The 22,591-nt window shown below is 37.7% G+C and overlaps 2 protein-coding genes across 5 annotated transcripts in view; one reads left to right on the forward strand and one right to left on the reverse strand.

Annotated features, from left to right (window-relative positions):
* THG1L (tRNA-histidine guanylyltransferase 1 like) overlaps positions 1-7,346 on the reverse strand; it is a 29,542-nt gene extending 22,196 nt beyond the window's left edge. For 2 of the 3 annotated variants that reach the window (XM_042948300.1, XM_042948291.1), the window contains exons 1-2: positions 7,268-7,346; positions 5,451-5,482 (exon numbers count right to left, since the gene is read on the reverse strand). The gene's annotated coding sequence lies outside the window, so the exon portion shown is untranslated. The remainder of the gene's footprint in view (positions 1-5,450; positions 5,483-7,267) is intronic. The other variant, XM_042948294.1, reaches the window with a different exon arrangement.
* Positions 7,347-10,052: 2,706 nt separating this feature from the next.
* SOX30 (SRY-box transcription factor 30) overlaps positions 10,053-22,591 on the forward strand; it is a 36,613-nt gene continuing 24,074 nt past the window's right edge. Inside the window, exons 1-4 of one of the 2 annotated variants that reach the window (XM_042948276.1) lie at positions 10,061-11,571; positions 13,171-13,410; positions 14,606-14,785; positions 21,528-22,020. In XM_042948276.1, the coding sequence (XP_042804210.1) occupies positions 10,560-11,571; positions 13,171-13,410; positions 14,606-14,785; positions 21,528-22,020 (1,925 nt within the window). In that variant the 5' untranslated portion in view covers positions 10,061-10,559. Of the gene's footprint in view, positions 11,572-13,170; positions 13,411-14,605; positions 14,786-21,527; positions 22,021-22,591 lie in introns of both variants that reach the window. The other variant, XM_042948283.1, reaches the window with a different exon arrangement.

Genomic DNA, 22,591 nt, shown 5'->3' on the forward strand with positions numbered 1-22,591 from the left:
TAATAAAATAAAACAGGAATAGGGACTTCAGTAGACAGACTAATGCCCCTCTAAAGACATCCATGTACTATCATCCTAGGAACATATAATTACGTTACCTTATATGGCAAAAGGAACTTTGTAGATATGACTAAGTTAACTATTTAAAAACAGGGATATTATCGTAGATTATCTGGGTGAGCCCAATGTAATCATAAGGATACTTAAAAGATGGCAAAGGGAGATAAATGAACCAGAGAATATGATGTAATGATGGAAGGCAGGGGGCATGGAAGGTCAGAGTGATGCATTTGCTGGCTTTGAAGATGGAAGAGGTCCATGAGCCAAGAAATGTGGGCAGCCTCTCAACAGTGGGAAAATCAAGAAACAGATTCTTCCCTAGAGCCTCCAGAAGGAAAGCAGCCTTACTGACTTAGTTTTCGTCCCGTGTGACCTACTTCAAATTTCTGACCTCCAGAACTATAAAGTAATAAATTTGTGTTGCTTTAAGTCATTAAATTTATGGCTCCAACAGCAATAGGAAATTTACACAGGGACTTGCCCATAGAAAAGTTGATACTCTGCTGGAACTACAGAGAATAATGAACTCAATTATCTGTACTGAAAGTCCAAAAAGAAAAAAAATGTCCGTCTCCCCCCATAAACAATTAGTACTTGGTTCATTCTGTATTTGTTCTAAGAATTAGCATGTGGTGGCAATTCTAAACCTTAAAAAATTCTAAAATTTTTTAAATGTAAGTTTAATCAAATTCATTTCACAATTTTGTAAGGATAAAGAGGTACCCCTTTCTCACCAGTTACTATGGATATTTGGTTCCTGTTTGTATTAACTGCTTGGGCTGCCATAACAAAAAACACAGGCTGGGTAGGTTAAAAAACAGACATTTATTTTCTCACAGTACTGGAGGTTAGAAGTCCTAGATCAAGTTCTGGCAGGGTTCATTCTTGGTGAGAGCTCTCTTTCTGGCTTATAGATAACTACCTTCTTGCCATGTTCTCATATGGCCTTTCCTAGGTGTGTTCTCAAAGAGGGTGGGCAAGAGAAGAGAGCTCTCTGGCTTCTCTTCTCATAAAGACACTAATCCTATTGGATCATAGCCCCAACCTTATGACCTCATTTAAATTTATTTAGTTCTGTAGAGACCCTATCTCCAATACAGCCACACTAGGAGTTAGGGCTTCAGCATTTGAATTTTGGGAGTCACAAACATTCAGTCTATAATACTGGTTTAGTGGATCCATTTTAAGTAATCTTCTTAGGACATTTTTGTGACCTTAGACAGTGTTGTTATTAATTTAAATTTTCTGTTAAAAAGATAAGCTGTATAGGGGCGCCTGGGTGGCTCAGTCGGTTAAGCGTCTGACTTCGGCTCAGGTCATGATCTCGCAGTCTGTGAGTTCGAGCCCCACGTTGGGCTCTGTGCTGACAGCTCCGAGCCTGGAGCCTGCTTTGGATTCTGTGTCTTCTCCTCTCTCTGCCCCTCCCATGCTCATTCTCTGTCTCTCTCTGTCTCTTAATAATAAATAATTTAAAATTTTTTTAAAAATTAAAAAAAAAGATAAGCTGTATAAGAGAAGAGAAATCATTTGTTTTATCTTCTGTTATGTTCCCAGTACCTAGTACAGAGCTTAGCACATTTTAGGGGTTCATTAAATATTTGCTGAATGAACAAATTAATCAATCAGTGAATGGAAACTCTCCTCTAGGCTTTTAGTCAGTGACTGGTAGCAACCATAGAAAAGAGCAGAGCTCAAAACGTTCTGCTGCATATTCTCTCTTATGAAAAGAGAAAAGAAATGGAAATGTATTAGTTTCCAAGGCTGTTTTAACAAAGTACTGCAAACTGGGTGGCTTAAAATAGTGGAAATTTTTTCTCTCATGGTTCTGGAGACTAGCACTTTGAAATCAAGATGGAGGCAGATTGATTCTTTCTGGAGGCTCTGTGGGAAAATCAGTTCAATACAGGACATTTCTCCAACGTAGACATAGAGAAGGCCAACAGGGGCACCTGGATGGCTCAGTTGGTTGAGCGTCTAACTTTGGCTCAGGTCATGATCTCGTAGTTTGTGAGTTTGAGCCCTGCACTGGGCTCTGTGCTGACAGCTTGGAGCCTGGAGCCTACTTTGGATTCTGTGTCTCCCTCTCTCTCTGCCCCTGGCCCACTCACACTCTGTCTCTGTCCTCTCTTTCAAAAATAAATAAACATAAAAAACATTAAAAAAATTTTAAAAAAAGAAGATATAGAGAAGGTCAACAGACACATGAAAAGATGTTCAACATCACTCCTCATCAGGTGAATACAATTCAAAATTACAATGGAATATCATCTTACACCTGTCAGAATGACTAAAATTAAAAAAAAACACAAGAAACAAGTGTTGGCAAGGATGTGAGAAAAAGGAAGTCTTTTACATTACTGGTGGGAATGCAAACTGGTGCAAACACTGTGGAAAACAGTATGGAGGGTCCTCAACAAGTTAAAAATAGAACTACCCTACCATCCAGTAATTGCACTACTGGGTATTTACCTAAAAACAACAACAACAACAACAACAACAACAACAACAACTAACATGAATTCAAAGGGATATATCCACCCTTATGTTTCCTACAGATTTATTTACAATAGCCATATTATGGAAGCAGCCCTTAACCATCAACAGATGAAACAAAAAGGTGTGGTGTGATGTGTGTGTGTGTGTGTGTGTGTGTGTGTACACACACACAGTGGAATATTATTCTTCCATAGAAAAGAATGAAATCTTGCCATTTTTAATGACATGAATGGAGCTACAGAGCATAATGCTAGGTAAAAAAGATAAATACCCTATTATTTCACTCATATGTGGAGTTTAAGAAACAAAACAAATGAGCAAAGAGAAAAAAAAGAAAGAAATAGAGACAAAACAAGAAACAGACTCTTAATTATAGAGAACAAACTGGTGGTTACCAGAGGGGAGGTGGGTGAGGGGATGGGTTAAACAGATGGTGGGGATTAAAGAGTACACTTCTCGTGATGAGCACTGGGTGATGTATGGAATTATTGAGTCACTACATTGTACACCTGAAAGTAACATAGCACTGTATATTAACTACACTGGAATTTAAAAATAACAGTAATTTTAAAATAATACATAAAAAATAAAATAATAAAATCAAATAATCTCTATTTTAAGTAAGCATGATTTCAGGGGAGCCTTGGTGGCTCAGTCAGTTGAGTGTGTGACTCTTGATTTCAGCTCAGGTCATGACCTCAGAGTCATGGCATCAAGCCCTGCCTCAGGCTCCCTGCTGAGCACGGAGCCTGCTTGGGGTTCTCTCTCTCTCTCTCTCTCTCTCTCTCTTTCTCTCTCCCCCTGTCCCTCCCCAGATCACACATGCACTCTTTCTCTCTCTCTAAAATAAAGACAATTAAATTTAAAAATTTAAATAAAAAGTATGATTTCAGATAAATTTCTCTAAGTGTTTAAGTGCTCAGATAAATACATATTCAAAAATATGTGAGATTACATTTTATGAAATGTAATACAATTCATTAAATGTAAGTTCATTGAAACTATAAGGAGGACAAACTGGCTCAACTACTGAATTTCAAATACATGTTTCCTTGTCCCAAGGTGTAGCATTCCATAATATATTCCTTTAAGGTAAAGAAAAAGTTATTTAACTAAAGGATGAGACCATTAAAAAATAAAACAGATTGAAAGCGATAGTATGGGAAAAGGTATATGAAACAAACACTAACCATAAGAAAGCTGGAGAGGCTATATTAAAATAGACTTTAAGAAAATCACTAGAGGGGCATCTGGGTGGCTCAGCCAGTTAAGCATCTGACTTTTGGTTTCAGCTCACATCATGATTTCACGGTTTGTGGGTCCGAGCCCCATGTCGGCTCCACACTGTCAGTGAAAAGCCTGCTTAAGGATTCTCTCTCTGCCCCTCCCCCATTCACATTCTCTTTCTCTCTCAAAATAAATAAATTTAAAGAATTTTTAAAAAATAAGAAAATCGCTAGAGACAGAGAAGAATATTTCATAATGATAACAGGATCAATTAATCAAAAAGATACAGCAATTCCAAATAGCACCTAGCAAGAGAACCCTGAAATATGTAAAGCAAAAATTGATAACTTTGAAAGGAGAAGCAGACTATTCAGGAATTATAGTTGGATATTTCAATATTTCTCTCTCACTGACAATACTAATTCATAATACAACTAGACAGTAAATAAGAAAGGATATAGAATACTTGAGCCATACTATTAAACAACTAGAACACTCCACCCAGCAACAGTAGAATATACATTCTTTTCAAGTACACATGAAAGATTCTCTAGAATATATCACACACTAGGTGAAGGAACAAATCACAATACATTTATAAGGACTGAAATCATACAAAATATGTTCTTTGGCCATAATGGAATTAAATTAGAAGTCAATAACAGAAGGAAATCTGGGAGATCTTTATATAGTTTGAAATTAAACAATATGCTTCTAAATAACTCATGGATCAAAGAAGAAATCACAAGAGAAATTGGAAAATATCTCTACTGCATGAACAAAAAATTGGGACATAGCAAAACTAATGGAACACAGGTAAAGCAGTACACAGAGGGAAATTTATAGCCTTAAATGCTTATATTAGGAAGGAAATGAGCTTTAAAATAACCTAAAAAAATTAGCTAAGCTTTCAACTTAAGAAATTATAAAGGAAGAGCAAATCAAACCCAATGTAAGTAGAATGAAGGAAATAATAAAGACAATAGCAGAAATCAATTTTTCAAAAACCAGCAAAACAATAGACAAAATCAATGAAACTGACAGTTTTTTGAAAAGATCTATGGAATTGATAAAATTTTAGTAAAATGACTACAAAAAAAGAGAAGAGATACAAATTACCAAAATTAGGAATGAAAGAGGAAACATTCTGAACCCTATAGAAATAAAAATATTACAACATAATATTATAAATTATAAACAACTTTATTTCAATAATTTGACACCTTAGTTGAAATGAGCGAATTTGCAGACAGAAATGACAAATTGACTCAAGATGAAATATAGAATCTGAATGGACCAATATCAAGCAAAGACATTACATTACTTAATTGAGTTACAAACTACAGACCAATACCCTTCATGAATATAAATGTTAAAACTCTTAAAAGATCCAGTAAGGTATAAAAAGTATTATACATTATGACCAAGTAAGGTTTACCCAGATTAGCTTAACATTTGAATAGCACTTAATGTAATGCATATATTAGCAGCAGCAAACTACAGCCTGCAGACCAAATCTGGTGTCTTTTTTTCTGTAAATAAAGTTTTGTTGAAACATAATTATTCCCATTCATTTACATGTTGCCTATAATTGCTTTCATGCTACAAGAGCAGAGTTGATTGATTGCCACCGAGATCATACAGCTCACAACACCAAAAATACTTACTTTATGGTCCTTTCTGGAAAATGTTGCTGACGCTGGAATAAAGGAGTAAACAATATGATCATCTCAATAAATATAGAAAATGCATTTGATAAAATCCAACAAACATTCATGATAAAGCTCTCAACAAACTAGGAATAAAACATAACTTCTTTAATTTGATAAAAAGCAGCTACATAAAACCTACAACTAACATCATGCTTAAAGATGAAAGACAATGCTTCCCCCCAATATTGGGTACAAAGCAAGGATGTCCACTCTTGCCACTTCTATTTAACACTGGACTGTAGCTTCTAGCCTGTGCGACAGGCAAGAAAATATGAATATAATATCAATATACAACCAACTAGAAATGAAATTAAGAAAATAGTTATATTAACAACAGTTTAAAAAATATTTAGGAATTTTAACAAAAGAAGTGCAGAACTGTAGACTGAAAGTTACAAGACATTGTAAAGAAAAATTAAAAAAAAAAAGAAAAAAAAAGAAAAATTTAAGACCAAAATAAATGGAGATATGTCCCAAGTCTGCAAATTGGAAAACTCAATATTGTTAAGATATCTATTTTTCTCTGCAAGTGAATTGCAGAGATTCAATGCAACAGGCTGTGTGTGTGTGTGGTGAAAATTGATAAGCTAATGTTAAAATCCATAAGGAAATCCAAAGGACCAAAAATAGCTAATATGGTTTTTGAAAAGAACTAAGTTTGAGGACTTATTTGACTTAATTTCAAGATTTACCATAAAACTGTAATGATTAAGACAGTGTGGCATAATACTTCTAGAGAAAAACATGACAGAAAAACCTTTTTAACTTTGGTTTAGGCAAAGATTTCTTAGATATGATTAAAGGCATATTGATAGTTAGACTCCATCAAAGTTAAAAAACTTTTACTATTCAAAAGACATCATTAAGAATGAAAAAATGGGGTGCCTGGGTGGCTCAGTCGGTTAAGCATCTGACTCTTGATTTCAGCTCAGGTCATGATCTCACGGTTTGTTAGTTAAAGCCCTGCATCAGGCTCTGCACTAACAGTGCAGAGCCTGGTTAGGATTCTCTCTCTTCCTCTCCCTCTGCCCCCCCGCCACTCTCACTCTCTCTCTCTCTCTTTCTCAAAAATAAATAAACATTAAAAAAAAGAATGAAAAATAAGAAGAATGAAAAGAAGCCACAGAGGGGAAGAAAATATTTACAAACATATATCTAATAAAGACTCTGTATCCATAATATATTAAGAATCCCTAAAAAAAAAAAAAAAAAAAAAAAAAATCCCTAGGGGCTCCGGGTGACTCAGTCAGTGTCCGACATTGGCTTAGGTCATGATCTTGCAGTTTGTGAGTTTAAGCCCCGCAGTGGGCTCTGTGCCGACAGCTCAGAGCCTGGAACCTGCTTCAGATTTTGTGTCTCCCTCTCTCTCTGCCCCTCCCCCTGCCACACTCTGTCTCTCTCCCTCTTTCTCAAAAATAAATAAACATTAAAAAAATTTTTTTTAATCCCTAAAAGTCAACAATAAGAAAACAGCTGAATATAAAAAAATGGACAAAAACACTTTAATAGACACTAGGCAATGAAGATGTATAGAATAGCAACTAAACACATGAAAAGATGTTCAGTGTCATTATTTATTGTGAAAATTTAATTTTAAATACAATTATTTACTATAACATACCCACTAGAGTGGCTAAAATTTAAATGACTTATGGTACCACATGTTGGAGAAGAGGCAGAGAAAGTGAGACCCTCATGTTGTGAGTGCAAATTTAAAGTGGTACATTCATTTTGCAAAGCAGTTTGGCAGTTTTGTAAAAGTTTATACTTACCGTATAACCTAGCAAGTCTGTTCCTAGATGCCACAAATATTTGTATATGAATGGACATCATATTCACAGCATCAAAAACCTAGAAATAATCAAATATCAATCAGCTATTGAATGGATAAGCAAGATGAGTGACAGACATCTTACAACAAAATATCTAAAGACAATTTGGTATTTCCGTATAATAGAATATTACTCTGCAAAAACAAACAAAAAAAATGAACCACTAATACATTCAGCTTGGATGAACTTCAAAAACATTATGCTATGTTAAAGAAGACAAACAGATAAGCTTACATATGATATGATTCTATTTATATGAAATTTCTAGGAAAGGGAAAATTACAGAGACAGAAAGCACCTGGGGTTGGAGGTGGGGCAGAGTTTTTACTACAACTGGCAACAAGAAGAGTTTTTTGGGTTTCATTTCAGAACTTTCTTGAGTTGATAGAAGTGTTCTCAAACTAGATTGTATTTATGCTTACACAACTTTATCAATTCATTAAAACTCATCAAATTGTACACTTAATTGTAAGCTTATGATACAGAAATCAAACCTTAATGAAGCTATTTTTTGTTTAAAAAAATATTGCTTTCTGATTAAAATATACTCCCCATATACGATTTGCATTGCTGTTACAGAAGATTGTCATATCACTTTTTAAATTACTAATTCAGATTGGAAAATGAACTAGTCCTGAACAAAATCAATTAACTTGATTTATTTCTATGCCTCTTTCATCATTCTTTGTGCACATGTTTGGCTCTTATATTTAAACCCCAGTTCAGCGGTTCTCAAAATGCAGTTCAGGAACCAACTCTTTCTGAAAGTCTGCTAGGTTAATACTATTTTCATAATTCTTTAAAAAAAATTTTAATGTTTATTTTTGAGAGAGAGAGAGAGAGGGAGAGAGAGAGAGAGAGAGGCAGAGAGAGAGGGAGACAGAGGATCCAAAGCAGGCTCTGTGCTGACAGCAGAGTCCGCTGCGGGGCTCAAACTCATGAACTGTGAGATCATGACCTGAGCTGAAGTTGGACGCTTAACTGACTGAGCCACCCAGGCATCCAATCATAATTATTCTAAGACAATATTTGCCTTTTTCACTTCATTCTCTCATGAATGCAGAATGAAGCATTCTATATGACATGTGGATCACAACACATTGCCTGAAACACATGAGAATCCAACCTTTTTTTTTTTTTTTTAAATTAAGCCAGACATTAGATTTACAGTGCCACTCTTTTAATTTTTGGGAAAACAGGGTTTTAGCATAAAAATGTGATGTGTTAACATGTAATCAGTTTATTATTGATATTTTGAATGAATTGAGAATATTTTTATTTTTTATTTATTTTTTTAATGTTTATTTTTGAGAGCGAGAGAGACAGAGCACGAGCAAGGGAGGGAGAGCAGAGAGAGAGACACAGAGAATCAGAAATTGTGTGCACTATCAGCACAGAGCCTGATGCAGGGCTCGAACTCACAAACCGTGAGATCATGACCCTAGCCAAAGTTGGACACTTAACCGACTGAGCCACCCAGGTGCCCTGAGAACTAATTTTTTTAAATGTCCTTAGTTTTTATTTATAATATGGCAAATATTGACAGATAAAACCACAAATATTGATAAAGCACTTTGGAATCTTCAATCATTTTTGTGGGTGTAAAGTGTTCCAAGATAATAAAGTTTGAGAACCACTGCCCTTGTCTACCTTCCAGATAAGAACTCCTCTTTGCCACATTTGACAATAGGGGATTAGAGAATTGGGGCAGGTCTTCTTGTAGAGATAACTTGTTTTGGTTACAAAAATCATCTGCTTCAAGATAAATCTATAGATCTTAGGACATCATTTAGAAATGTAGCAATTTCCTTTTTCCTCCATGATGAAAATAAACACAGTCCTAATAAAAGGAGAGGCATAGTCATAGAAAGGACTTGGAGAGTGCCTGGCACAAGAGTAAACCCTAAATATAGATAGTAATTACTGTTATTATTAGACAATAGGCAGTCTTTATTTATCTAACAAGAATTTCTTGAATGCCTACTATAAGTCAGGCTCTATGGATAGCATCGAGGATTCAATGATGAGCAAAACACTGCCCTCAAGGAGGTTGCAGTCAAGGAGTAGAGTCATTAAATAGTATAAAGAAATACATAATTACAAATTGTGGTAAGAGTTTTAAGTGATAGACATGAGTGCATAAAGGAAATTTGCCCTGATTTTCAGAATCTGGTAAGACTTCTGTGAGGAAGTGACAGTTGAGCTACCATTTGAAAAATGAGCAGGGAGGAGGTAAGGAGACATAAGAGAGAAACAGCTTTGGGGCATTTTCAAAGTCCCTTAAGATAGAATGATGAGAGGATAGTGTAGCTGGAACCCACAGAGCCCAAGGTATTTGGAGCTTTACATGCTTTGCAGTACATTAGACCTTTATCATGAGATCAATGGAGAGCCATGGGAATATTTAGGAGCGTAGGGTGTGACAGGACTAGATTTGCACTTTTAAAAAGATCTCTGGCATCTGTAATATAGTGGAACAAGGATGCAAAATGGAGACTATTTACACAGCAGTATCCAGGTGGAAGATTATGGAAGCTTGGAATAGAGTAATGGCGGTGGAAGCCCAAAAAGGTGGGTAAATTTGGGATGTATTTTGCTAGTAGGGCCCAAAGAACCTGGCGATCAACTGAAAGTTATTGTACAAAAAGGAGGGTTGCAAAATCCTCCCCCTTTCCCCTTGGCAGAGATCTGAAGGGCCCCCCGTGAAGCACGGGACTTGCATGTATTCTGTCACGTCAGCCGGCAAGTACAAGGCCCAGCTCCCCATCCCGCGTAAGAGACTCACTCGACTTTATCCCCTGGAGGTCAGTGGCATAGAACCGCACCGTTCCCTGGGCAACACCATTGTCGGGCTCTCCAGGCGGGGGAGGGGTAACTAAGGACAACGGCCAGGAGAGAACTCCGGAAGAGAGGCAAAGTCAGAGGGGGAAAATGGGCAGCACGTGCCACAGCCCCTGCCATCGCGGGTGATTCGAGGGCTCAGCACGAGGAGAGAGCGGTGGACGGGAGGGGCCGGAGAATGCGCCTGTGATTGGAAGGCCGGGGGTACCGGGACGCTTGTGATTGGGCGAGGCCAAGACGGAGGGCCGCGTTTTGAACCGCGTAGGGTTCTGGGTAGTAAGTGCTTTGGAAGGGTCTTAACCGAAAGGGGAAAGGGGAAGGTCGCCAACAAACGGCTGAGCTCACAATCCGGGTTGGGACCAGGCCCTGGCGTCGCCCCCCCCCTCCCCCCATGGAGAGAGCCAGGCCAGAGCCGCCGCTTCAGTTGCGCCAACTGCCGCGGGCGACCCCGCCGCGCCCGCTCCGTCCTGCTCCGCCTCAGCTGCCGGTGGAGGGCACCTCTTTTAGGGCTGCAGGCGCGGATCTCCCTGCGTCGCCGCCCACCCCGTGCGCGGCCGCCATTACGACCGTGGCCTCGTCGTGTGGGGAACCCCAGGCGTCGAGTGTACAGCCCGCGGCACGGCGACTGCTGCAGGTCAAGTCGGAACAGGTGTTGCTGCTGCCACCAGGGCCACCACTGCCTCAGGCCCTGGAAGAAGGCGTCGTTGCTTCACCCTCGCCAGCGAGGCTGCTGCAGCTGAGGCCCGAGCTACTGCTGCTGCCACCGCCGCCGCCCGCGTCCGACGGCGCCCTCTGCAGACCCGAGCTGCACCCGGTGCAGCCCCGGGCGCTGCACGTCAAGGCCGAGAAGCAGGAGCCAGGGCCGGGCTTGGATCCGTCGGCGGGGACTCGAAGGCCTGTGGAGGCCGGCCATAGGGCCTCCAGGGAGGCCAAGGTGGAAGGCCCCGGGCCAACCCTCGACTGCCGCCGCGGGGGCGAGAAGAAGGGCAGATTGGAAGCGGAGGAGGTCATGAGGGATGCAGCGAAAGGCGGGGAGGGTAAAAACCTGGTGGCCATCAGAGAAGGCATCATCAAAACGGAGGAACCCGAGAGACTCCGCGAGGACTGCAGGCTGGGCACTGAGCCCGCATCCAATGGCCTGATCCATGGCAGCAAGGAGGTCATCCTGGGCCAGCCATCCAGTGCCTTTGGGCCACACCAGCAAGACCTCAGGATCCCTTTGACTCTACACACAGTCCCCCCTGGGGCCCGGATCCAGTTTCAGGGACCTCCACCTTCAGAGTTGATACGGTTGACCAAGGTCCCCTTGACACCGGTGCCTATTAAAATGCAATCTTTACTGGAGCCTTCTGTAAAAATTGAAACTAAAGATGTCCCGCTCACCGTGCTTCCCTCAGATGCAGGTATTAGACGACAGGGGAATCTGTTTTTCAAACTTCGTCTGTGTTGCCCCATAGCTGACATGTCAGCTTTCAGAAGCCTAAACTAGAAAAATAAAATCATGGAACTGATTCATTACAGGGCAAAGTCTGCACAGGTATCACTTCCGATTGACTTGTACATATACCAGTAAAATACACTAACATGTTCCAAGATTCCCAAACATTTTTTAAAAATACCTATTTTAAGACCCAGTGAATGATGAGATTTAGAAGTGACTAGTGTTTATACACAAAATAGAAATATTCTCACTAGATATCACAGTTACCTCAGCCCTCAGTTATGCTGCACTTAAACTACCGTATTTAGTAGCTTAATATTTTTACGTGTATCAAGAAGAAAATTTTAAATGGTGTTTAATGAAAAAATGGTTATAATCCAGCAGGAAAGTTTATTCTGGATTTGGGGGTGATTTGTCTTCTTTAAAAATGAATAGTAAACATTTTTCTAAGAAAAGTAGTATATGATTAAATGTAACAGTTTAGTATTCTAAATGCTAAGGATTTATAGACATAGAAAATTAAAATACAGTAGAATAAGCTAGAAATTGTTTTCAAAGAAATGACTATAGTTAACAGCAGTAACAACTACGAACATATTTCTAACCATTACTTACGAACATATAGTTAGAAAATTCTTATTTTAAAATTTAATTCAGACAGTATTATGCCAATCAGTATCATGGGAAATCATATCAATCATCAGTTCATATTTTTATTAACTTTCATATCTATTGTTTTCTTATTTTTCTTAATGATCCTTTCTCTATGTCACCCTCTTGCTTTTATAAACTTCATTTTCTAAAGGAGAGAAAGGGAGACCTTTCTTTATAATACTTATTTGTGTGTTTTAAACCATTTTATGTATCAAGTAACTAAAGAGAAACAATATAGGAAGTTTGTAGAAAGCTGTTTTTGATGACTTAGGTAAGAGATGTGAATTTAGCCACCTTCTTTTATTGTAATTTCATTTGGTCACTTTTGTTATTTTTCTTTCATTTTTCTCCCAGGACATAGGATCAGTGTCGATTACCCGCCTGGGCAAGAACTTCTCCTTCATAATGAAATATAGTATTATATTATATTTTTGCTTGAATGGACACTACAGGGCCATGTAAATGAATTCCTTTAAACACTTAGGGAACACTTAGCTAATGCTAGGATTATAGTCATGAATAAGTCATAGTTCTCATCTCCCAGTAATAGAATATTTTTAATGGGAAAGAAACTATATGATAATTATTGGTAGAGGTATTACTAAAGCTCAAAGAGGTAATGAGCCAGCAGTTTACTATATTTTCAACATTATTACTCTTACAATAACTTCAACAATATTATCCTTTTTGAAGAAAAGAAGAGTCATTCTAAGCTATAGTTTAGAATGCTGAGTTCAGGCGTTATGAGGCATTCTGGAATACTGGCAGTTCTTTGACTATATTGAAGTGTGTATTTTCTCCAGATATTTAAAAATAAATATAGATGAATGTGCACTTCACTTTAACATTGTGTGTATGTATGTGTGTATGTAGCACATTAATTTAGTTTTTAATTTTTGTCATGTAGGAATACCAGATACTCCCTTCAGTAAGGACAGAAATGGTCATGTGAAGCGACCCATGAATGCATTTATGGTTTGGGCAAGGATTCACCGGCCAGCACTAGCCAAAGCTAACCCAGCAGCCAACAACGCAGAAATCAGTGTCCAGCTTGGGTTAGAATGGAACAAACTTAGCGAAGAACAAAAGAAACCCTATTATGATGAAGCACAAAAGATTAAAGAAAAACACAGAGAGGAATTTCCTGGTAATCCAATGAAATGAACAAAACCTCTTTTTAGTTTCTTTTAAATTTATTTAGGTAAAGATTAGGTTAGGTTGAGATGAAAAGACAAAAATGCATATTTTTCTAATCCAATATGTACAATTAAGAGAATAATGGCTAATACTGTAGTAATGATTGAATCAATACTGGGCATAAGTTTTCTTAAATAGAACAAAATAGAGGGTCTGGTCTCATACTTGCCAACTAATAACAAACCTGGCGATGTAACAATGTTAGTGTGGTTTTGATTAAATATATAGAAATGAACTTAATGAAGGTAAAACTCCAGAGTTCTAGACTATAACTTTGCAAATAGAAAATGAAGAGTTAAAATCACAGCAACAGAAACAAATATGCATCATACACTTAATGAGAATGCAGGAATTGACACCATGCTCCATTTTAATGTTATATAGTTATCAGAACATAGTTGTGCCTTCTGACTGATAAATTTATCCTCATCATGATGTAGTTTTAAAGGAATTCTGATTTATCCCCCAGCTGTAGGACATTTAGATTAAGCTTGGGTAAAGGCAAAGTGTATGGCCAACATGATCATGCATGATGGGAGAGGAGTTATCTTTTTCTAAAATATTAGCAGAAAGGTTCTGGATGTGGGGGTAGGTGGTCCGAGTGATACCCCTGGTTATTCAGTGGCTGCAAACTGTTATAACTCCACTTTTCTGACTTTGGAAGGAAATTGGGTTGTCTGTGGACTTAGGACTGCCAAGTTTAGGAGAGTGACTCTTCCAACTAGGCATAAAAATGACTGGTCGTTAGTGACCGTTTCATTGTAAGATACAGACAATTAGATCTCACAGAAAGTGAGGAAACAGGAGATGAATAATATCTTACCTTACAGGTAAAGGAAAAGCCTTGAGATTCAAACCCAATGTCTTTAATGTTGATTTTACTATGGAATCAATGTGTGTCTTTGGATATAAGACATTTGACCTCACTCTGAATTGTGGGTTATAACACTGACCACTAGTTAAGAGCTATCTGGATATTAAAATGCACAGAAATAGCCTAATAAAGCTGGAAAAGACACTTTAGACAATAACTTTTTTTTTTTTTAATTTAGAAGTATTTTGGATATTTTATTGTGAAAAAAACTGTCTAAAGGCTAAATAGGGCCTATATGTTCAAATTAAAAATTGCTTATCTTCTTCTATAGGTTGGGTTTATCAACCTCGTCCAGGGAAGCGAAAACGCTTCCCTTTAAGTGTTTCCAATGTATTTTCTGGTACCACACAGAATATCATGTCTACAAATCCTACAACAATATATCCTTATCGCTCACCTACCTACTCTGTGATAATTCCCAGCCTACAGAATACCATCACTCAACCAGTTGGTGAGTTGGTTTTATTGTAGATTATTAATTTTTTTAATAACTGTGTGAAAATTTTACCTTAAGGTGAAATTTTGTTTCTGTTACCTTAAGAATTTTTAGAACAACAATATTAAGGGAAAAAATCAAGAAGAAATGTTTAATGTTTAAAAACATTAAATTGGAGAAGGAAAAATTTCAGTAGACCTCAAAGCGCTTGGTTTGCCAGAGTAGCAAATGTTCCATGTGTAAAACTTAAGACCTTTTAACCAAATCAGCATTAGCACATAGATTAGGCAGATAATGCAGGAAATGACTGACGTAATTCAATAGGAAATAGGAGTGTCTTTGTACTATCACCAAAAAAGAATGCCTTGCTAATGGGATATAGAGCATCCTGTTTTGGAATTTAGCAATGATGACTGATCTGTTAAGACTGTTCTCTTGCTGCTCTAGAAAAGTAGTGAAAGTAATCTATTTTATACCAAATATCTGGTTCTGTATATTGTCTTTCCCTAAATTTCTCCTCTATTATCAATTCTTTATAACATTCCTGTCTGTTGCTTTTAAGAACCCAAAGTTGAGAATCTATTATCTTGATAACTTGATAACTTGATAACTGTCCATCATGGGTTTGTTCTTCCAGCACCTATTTTACAATCTCTTAGGCAGAGCTTTATACATTCACTACTTACTGTTACTTGTCCTAAAACCACTGCTTTTTCTAGTTGCCACCTGTTCAGCTCCTTCTGGTAATACAGCCACCCCTTAGCACTAAGGGGTTTAGATATGTTAAAAATTGACTTTTTAGAATCTTACACATTTTCAATGTTCTTTTTTTCCCTATGTATCATTATAGCAATTGATAGCAACAAAGCCACATTTAAGATGTCTAAGCCAAAGCATAAGAGACTCTTAAAAACAGAACAAACTGAGGGTTGATGGGGGGTGGGAGGGAGGGGAGGGTGGGTGATGGGTATTGAGGAGGGCACCTTTTTTTTTTTTTTTAAATTTTTTTTTTTACCATTTATTTATTTTTGAGACAGAGAGAGACAGAGCATGAACTGGGGAGGGGCAGAGAGAGAGGGAGACACAGAATCGGAAGCAGGGTCCAGGCTCTGAGCCATCAGCCCAGAGCCCGACACGGGGCTCGAACTCACGGACCATGAGATCGTGACCTGAGCTGAAGTGGGACGCTTAACCGACTGAGCCACCCAGGCGCCCCAAGGAGGGCACCTTTTGGGATGAGCACTGGGTGTTGTATGGAAACCAATTTGACAATAAATTTCATATATTGAAAAAAAAAAAAGAGAAAAAAAAGGAAAAAAAAAGATGTCTAGGCTCAAGAGAAAGATGCAGAAAGCTGATTATGTTGCCTTATTCTCTTCCAGCAGAGTCAGGCACTTTCACACCTCATTATTTGGTAGTATCTCCTTTAATCCTGTATTTCAACTTAGGCTTAATTAAGGCTTTGTTGATGTATTTTGTTTTGCCTGCTATGTTATTTATGATTTATGCTTTCACAATCCATATTTCTTCTCTTTATTCTTCCTTTCAAGACCTCTCTTCCATCTGCCTCTATCCACAGTTAAATGCTGCATGAGACCATTTGTATCTACTTCATCTAATATTTTCTCAGTTATGACTTTGAGCTTCTATATAATTATTAGGTGAATGCTGCATAAGATCTAGTTATATTAATTTTATCAACTTGGATTAGAACATTCTGTGAACTTGACATTATACTACTGTAATCTATATAATCTTAACCTATCTGCTATGAAAATGAATTAGGGTTCAGAAATCTTACAGTCTTCTTCTGTAGGTGAAGGGGTTTATTGAGTCTCTCTGGTCTTCTTTCAGTTGCCTTTTATACTATAATGACTATTCCACTGATTCCACTGCGTTCCTTCTATAAAAGTGAAGTCACTTAGTATTGACTTTGAGGTCTCTCAGATGTGACTCCTTCAATTTTCCTTTGGATTGCTTAATTTTTATTTACACTTACATACTTGGGCAGCCCTGTTTAATACATTTGGACAAACTTTCCATTTTTAAAAGATTTCTTTCCTTTTTGATGGGTTCTCTGTTCTCTTTAATTTGGTCAGTTAACCAATAACTGATTTTTGAGGCACATTTTTTACTTCTAGGTTTTTAGCATTATCATATAAAATAACCTTCATTTTTAAATGAACTCTTCATTTTACTTACCCCTATTAGCTTTATTTTCCCCTAGGCAACATCTGTATTTCCAAAAATCAACCCAAGAATGGACTTTTTTTTGTCTTTTTTTGTTGTTAGGATCTTAAATTTAAGTTTGTTGTGATCACTAGGCAATATTTCATGTACAGAATTCATGCACCTCCTAGTAGTCTTTATCCATTATTTGGTTCTCAGTCAAGCTTATTTTATTTTACTGTGTATTCTGTTAAACTTATTTGTTCTGAGAAGCAATTATTTGTTGTATGTACTGGATCATCCTAGCACATTTTTATCTCATTATGTCAATCTATTTGAAATCTAGCAATGTAATTTGGTATCCTACTTTGTTTTGATGAACTTTTCCATCTCAATCTATAGTGTATTCCACTGCCATATTTGCATGCCTGCCTACCTGTCCCCCACTGCCTAATGTTTATTAAGCACCAGTTATAGATAAAACTCTGTGCTTGAGGCAGAATATAAAAGTATCTTTACAGTCTCTTATATAAGAGCTTATAAGGTAGTTCTAGAAAGGATAGATAAAAATACAACCAATTTTACTACTTCTTTGATGGAATCTGTAGTACCTTGTCTGATATCATTTCTGTGACCAGTGCATTATGTTTACTCCACCTTTCACATTTAATGCCGTGTCCCGAGCTCTTCTCCTATTTCTCATTTCCAAAAATGATTACAGCATGATAGTCCAGAATTCTTTTTAAACATCTTTATTTTATCAAATACCTTTGATGCCAGTTATGCCAGTACTATTATTTTATATTCTCAAGTTTGTTTACTTTAACGTCTTACAGAATTCTAGTGAAAATTATATATATATTTTTTAGTGTTTATTTTTGAGAGAGTGTGAGCAGGGAGGGGCAGAGAGAGCGAGAGAGAGAGAATTCCAAGCAGGCTCTGAGCTGTTAGCACGGAGCCTGACACGGGGCTCAATTCCATGAACCATGAAATCATTACCTAAGCTGAAATTAAGAGTTGGATACTTAACCAACTTAGCCACCCAGGCACCCTGGAAATTATTTTAGCCTGGGTTTTGAATGTCACTTTATACATAGATGAATTTTCTGGTTAATTATTTTGTTCTCTACATTGTATTTCTCAGGCCTAAAATTGGTTTGCCTTATTATATCTTCACTCATTTGACATCTTTCACTCTTCTGAATTCATACCTTTCTCTAAATTTTTGGTTAAAAAAGTTTACTACTATTTCAGTTGTTTGATGCCTTTTTGGTTTACCCACCTCTTCTTGTTTAACTGAAACAAGCCAAAAAAACCCTACACTGTTCCAATCCTATTATAATCCCAACAAAGCTAGTTGTCTCTCTACCTTAAGATCCATTCCAGCAAAGTATTATGTCCATGAAAGACACAACTCTGGCTCAGAAATTACTTGAAAAGTGATATAGCTCTATATTGTAGGTTTTCTTGAGAGGGTAGGGAAGGAGGAATCACGTGGTTCAACATATAGTAAGTCTTGGGGACTCCTCATTACCATTGTCCCTCTCCAAAGTCCCACTTTTTTTTTTAATCAGTTGCCTAACTGTCCCAATTCTTCATTCCCCAACTCTGTCTCTGCATCTCTGCCTATTACTTTATTTCTCTCTCCTCTCTTTCTTTCTCTGCCTCTTTTTCTCTTTACTCAGCCATATGCTGGTTCTTCTCTCCTTACTATCTCCATATAGCTTTTTCTTGTAGAGAAATATGGGCTGTCCTCATTTTCTGCCATTCCTTACTCCTTCGCTGTTTATCCCAGTCACACAACAAAATCCTAGTTGCACTCTGTCCAGTCAGCACAGGCAGTGGATTCTTCCTTTTTTGTAGAGATGGTGAGAGAGATAACTTTTTTTTTGTTCCTGTCATACTATACTATAGGACTAGAATTCTGCTCTTTATCTCATGTAATGATTAGATAATGCAAGCTGCTTTAACAAGCACCTAAACATAATGGTTTAAACAGGATTATGGTTTATTTTTATACATTTCAAGTTTAAAATAGGTATTTCTAATCAGTGTGTAGCCGTCTTTGAAAGAGTGCCTCATAGACACAGACTTCTACCCTGTGGCACTGCCATCTTTAATATGTGGCATCCAAGGCCACCAGACCTCGTGTGCATGAACCTGCAGAAAGGGAAAGAGCATGGAAGATAATGCATGAAAGTTTTTCATGGACCAGTCTTAGAACTGGTGCAAATTTCTTCTACCTTCCACTGGGTAGCCCTTAGCCAAATGGCAGTTCCTAACTGCAAAGGAGGCTGGGAAAGATAACCTAGCTCTATGCTAGAGAAGAAAACAAGAGACTGGCTAGTCTTTTACATACTTTATCTACAGCTTGAAACATTAGAGCTCTGCCCTTCCCACAAGCCTTCCCTATTCACTGACAGTTTATAGAGATGACTGGATGATGCAGACTTTTACTTCCTGCTTAACCACTAGAATTTTGACATTTAAGACATCTTCATTATAGTACAGTGTAATTATGCATCTTTTTTTTTTTTTTAACCTCAGACCAAAACAGTGCCTGGTTCGTTGCTTAGTGAATATTGAATTAAAGGAATGCATGACTTATCATCTCATGCCTCATACCTCTTTTTTTTTATAGAAATATCTTTGGTAAAAAAGAACATTTCATATCAGCTAAAAGATGAGTCCCTTCCTTCTTCAGTATCTGAAGTAATATTAGTTGGTCTGTGTAGTTCCTTTCCTTTTTTTAGGAAGATCCTACTTCTTTAATGAAGACTGAGAGCTTCTTATACTAGCTATGGGGGAAAGAAACCTGTGTCAGAGGTAGATTTTAGGAGCAGATGTCTTGAGTGCAGTGATAATTAATAAAACTTTTGAAAGATTTTACGGATCAGCCCAGCTTCATAGTTGTTTAGAGAAGGGAGTTCTTATACTAGATCAGTGGTAGAAGTGCTGTCAGTTATAGACTTATTTGTTAGTTGTTGTTGTTGTTGTTTTCATCTAGTCATACCTTTCTTAACTATTATTAACCAAGTTCTTTGCCAAATACTGGGATGCAAACATGAGTGAAACTGTTCCTTCTCTCAAGCTTCCAGTTTTTTGATTGTGGTAAGGGTGACAGGCAAGCAAATAACAAAGATTTATACTATTTTGTGATAAGTTATAGATTTACATGTTCTGAGGGAACATGGAAGAGGGAAATTACTTTATGCTTGATCAATCAGGAAAGGCCTAAGGCCTGTGCCTCACAGATGGGAGGGTACATAACCCTATCAACTAAGAATCAGGACAGCTTCATTTACACCCTTCTCCTATATTATCTGTACTTAACTCCTATATTATCTGTAACTTAACTTAAGTACAGATATATCCCAATTTCTTGCCTGCAATATATCCCTTAATTTCTTGCCTGCAAATTTAAGAGGAGTATTATATGCCTTATCTGGAGAGAAAGAAGAAAGGAAAGGCCTTACCTGGGCAAGACTAAGAGAAGATCTGCATTCCTTTCAGCCTCGCACAAGACAGTTCTAATCATAGAGTTTGCTCTTGGACTGCATCTTATATATGAACAGAGATCTAACTGCGTTGGAATAAACCAGATCATGGGTCTATTGCTATGGCTTCTCTATGTCTTTCTTTGGAAAAGTTTAGTTTATTTCAGCTAATGTGTCATTTAAATAACTCAGAAACTCAATTAGTCCTCTCCTGTTCAAGAACATGATTGTTTTATCTACCTTTAAAAATCCTGCCATATCCATCATGCTTTGCTGCAATAATATTCCTTTCCTATCTGCCACAAATTGTTGATCTGTGGCGAGTCTTCTTCTCACCTGGGCATTTCCTTCTGTATTCACATTGAATGCAATAAAGCAAAATAATTTTACTGATTGCTTATTTTTTCAATTAAAATATTAAATGTTATTCATAATTTAGCTTAATATAGAGAAGTATATGACATAGGAGAGAAATGATGCATACCGCTGCCCTGAAACCTCAAATAATATTTAAAATAAAGTTAACATATTTAGACAATAGAAAATTCAAATGGTATTGATAGATATAAAATGAAAGTCTAGCTTTTTTTTCTGCACCACTGCCCTGTCCCTTTCCCCAGATGATTGTTCCTTACAAGTAACCATATTATTAGTTTCAGTAGTTTCATATTATTTTTTAAAGAAAGATTTATATATACATATTAGCGTTTGTGTGTATTTGTCTTTCACTCAAACACTCAATAATTTTGTTCATTTATTTATTCATTCAAAAGTATTTGTGGAGGGCCTATTCTGTGCCAGCTAGAATTTTGAGCCCTGGGGATACAGCAGTGAGCAAAACAAAAGGTTTGTCTTCTCATGGCACGTAGAATCTAGGTGGGAAAGAGAGACAAAAAATGTAAAATAGGTAAACAAAATGACTTTGATTTGTTTAAAATACTATACAGGAAATAGAGTGGTTTGATGTGGTGATGTTGTTAGGTAAGCTGGTTAGTGAAGGCTTCTGGTTGTACAGTTTATTAAATTCTGAAAAAAGAAAGACATGGAGCAATTCAGTTAATGCCAGACCTATGCTGTTTTTATTTCTAAAGGTGACGCCACACCTGCCATCCAGCTGCCCACACCTGCAGTCCAGCACCCAAGCCCTATCTCACTTTTCCAGCCCACCGTCTCCAGTACTGCCCAGGTGGCTGTCCAGGCTCCAAGTCTGCCCCTCCGACCGGCACTCCCACCCCAGCGCTTCGCTGGGCCCTCCCAGACAGACACTCATCGGCTACATTCTGGAGCCAATCGCTCTGTGAAGAGACCCACTCCTGTCTCTCTGGAGAACACCAACAGGATTCCAACAAGTGCAAGTACTGCCCATGCCAGATTTGCAACCTCAACCATCCAGCCTCCCAAGGAGTATCCTAGCGTTTCCACTTGTCCCAGAAGTGCTCCAATCCCCCAGGCTCCTCCTATTCCACACTCACATGTCTACCAGGCTTCTCCCCTTGGCCATCCAGCCACATTGTTTGGGACACCACCGCGATTCTCTTTTCATCACCCTTACTTCCTACCTGGACCTCACTACTTCCCATCAAGGTAAATGAACATTTTTTTTCTTTCACCTAAAGATACATATAGCTAACAAATTTTTAGTAAAAAAAGGGACTTCCTCAATTCTGGTTGGAATCTGATTTAGATTAGAGGCTGAGTAGGGGCCAAGCAGTCAACATAAATATATGAAGGAGGATAGATGAGGACTAAGGGAGCAAAAGAGAGTTCATGCCCCATCTAATAGGATAGCTGTTACTCAGCTTTAGCTGACTGTTGCCACAAGATAATATGGGCTCCAATGTTATCAGATCTGATTTTTCAGAAAAAATCAGTGATAAGGGTTTTTAAGATCATTTAGGAGTACTGATGCATAGGGGCACTTGTACCCCAATGTTTATAGCAGCACTCTCAACAATAGCCAAATTATGGAAAGAGCCTAAATGTCCATCAACTGATGAATGGATAAAGAAATTGTGGTTTATATACACAATGGAGTACTACAGGGCAATGAGAAAGAATGAAATATGGCCCTTTGTAACAACGTGGATGGAACTGGAGAGTGTGATGCTAAGTAAAATAAGCCATACAAAGAAAGACAGATACCATATGTTTTCAC

This window comes from Panthera leo, chromosome A1 (genome assembly GCF_018350215.1).
Source record: "Panthera leo isolate Ple1 chromosome A1, P.leo_Ple1_pat1.1, whole genome shotgun sequence".
In the NCBI taxonomy this organism is placed as follows: Eukaryota; Metazoa; Chordata; class Mammalia; order Carnivora; family Felidae; genus Panthera; species Panthera leo.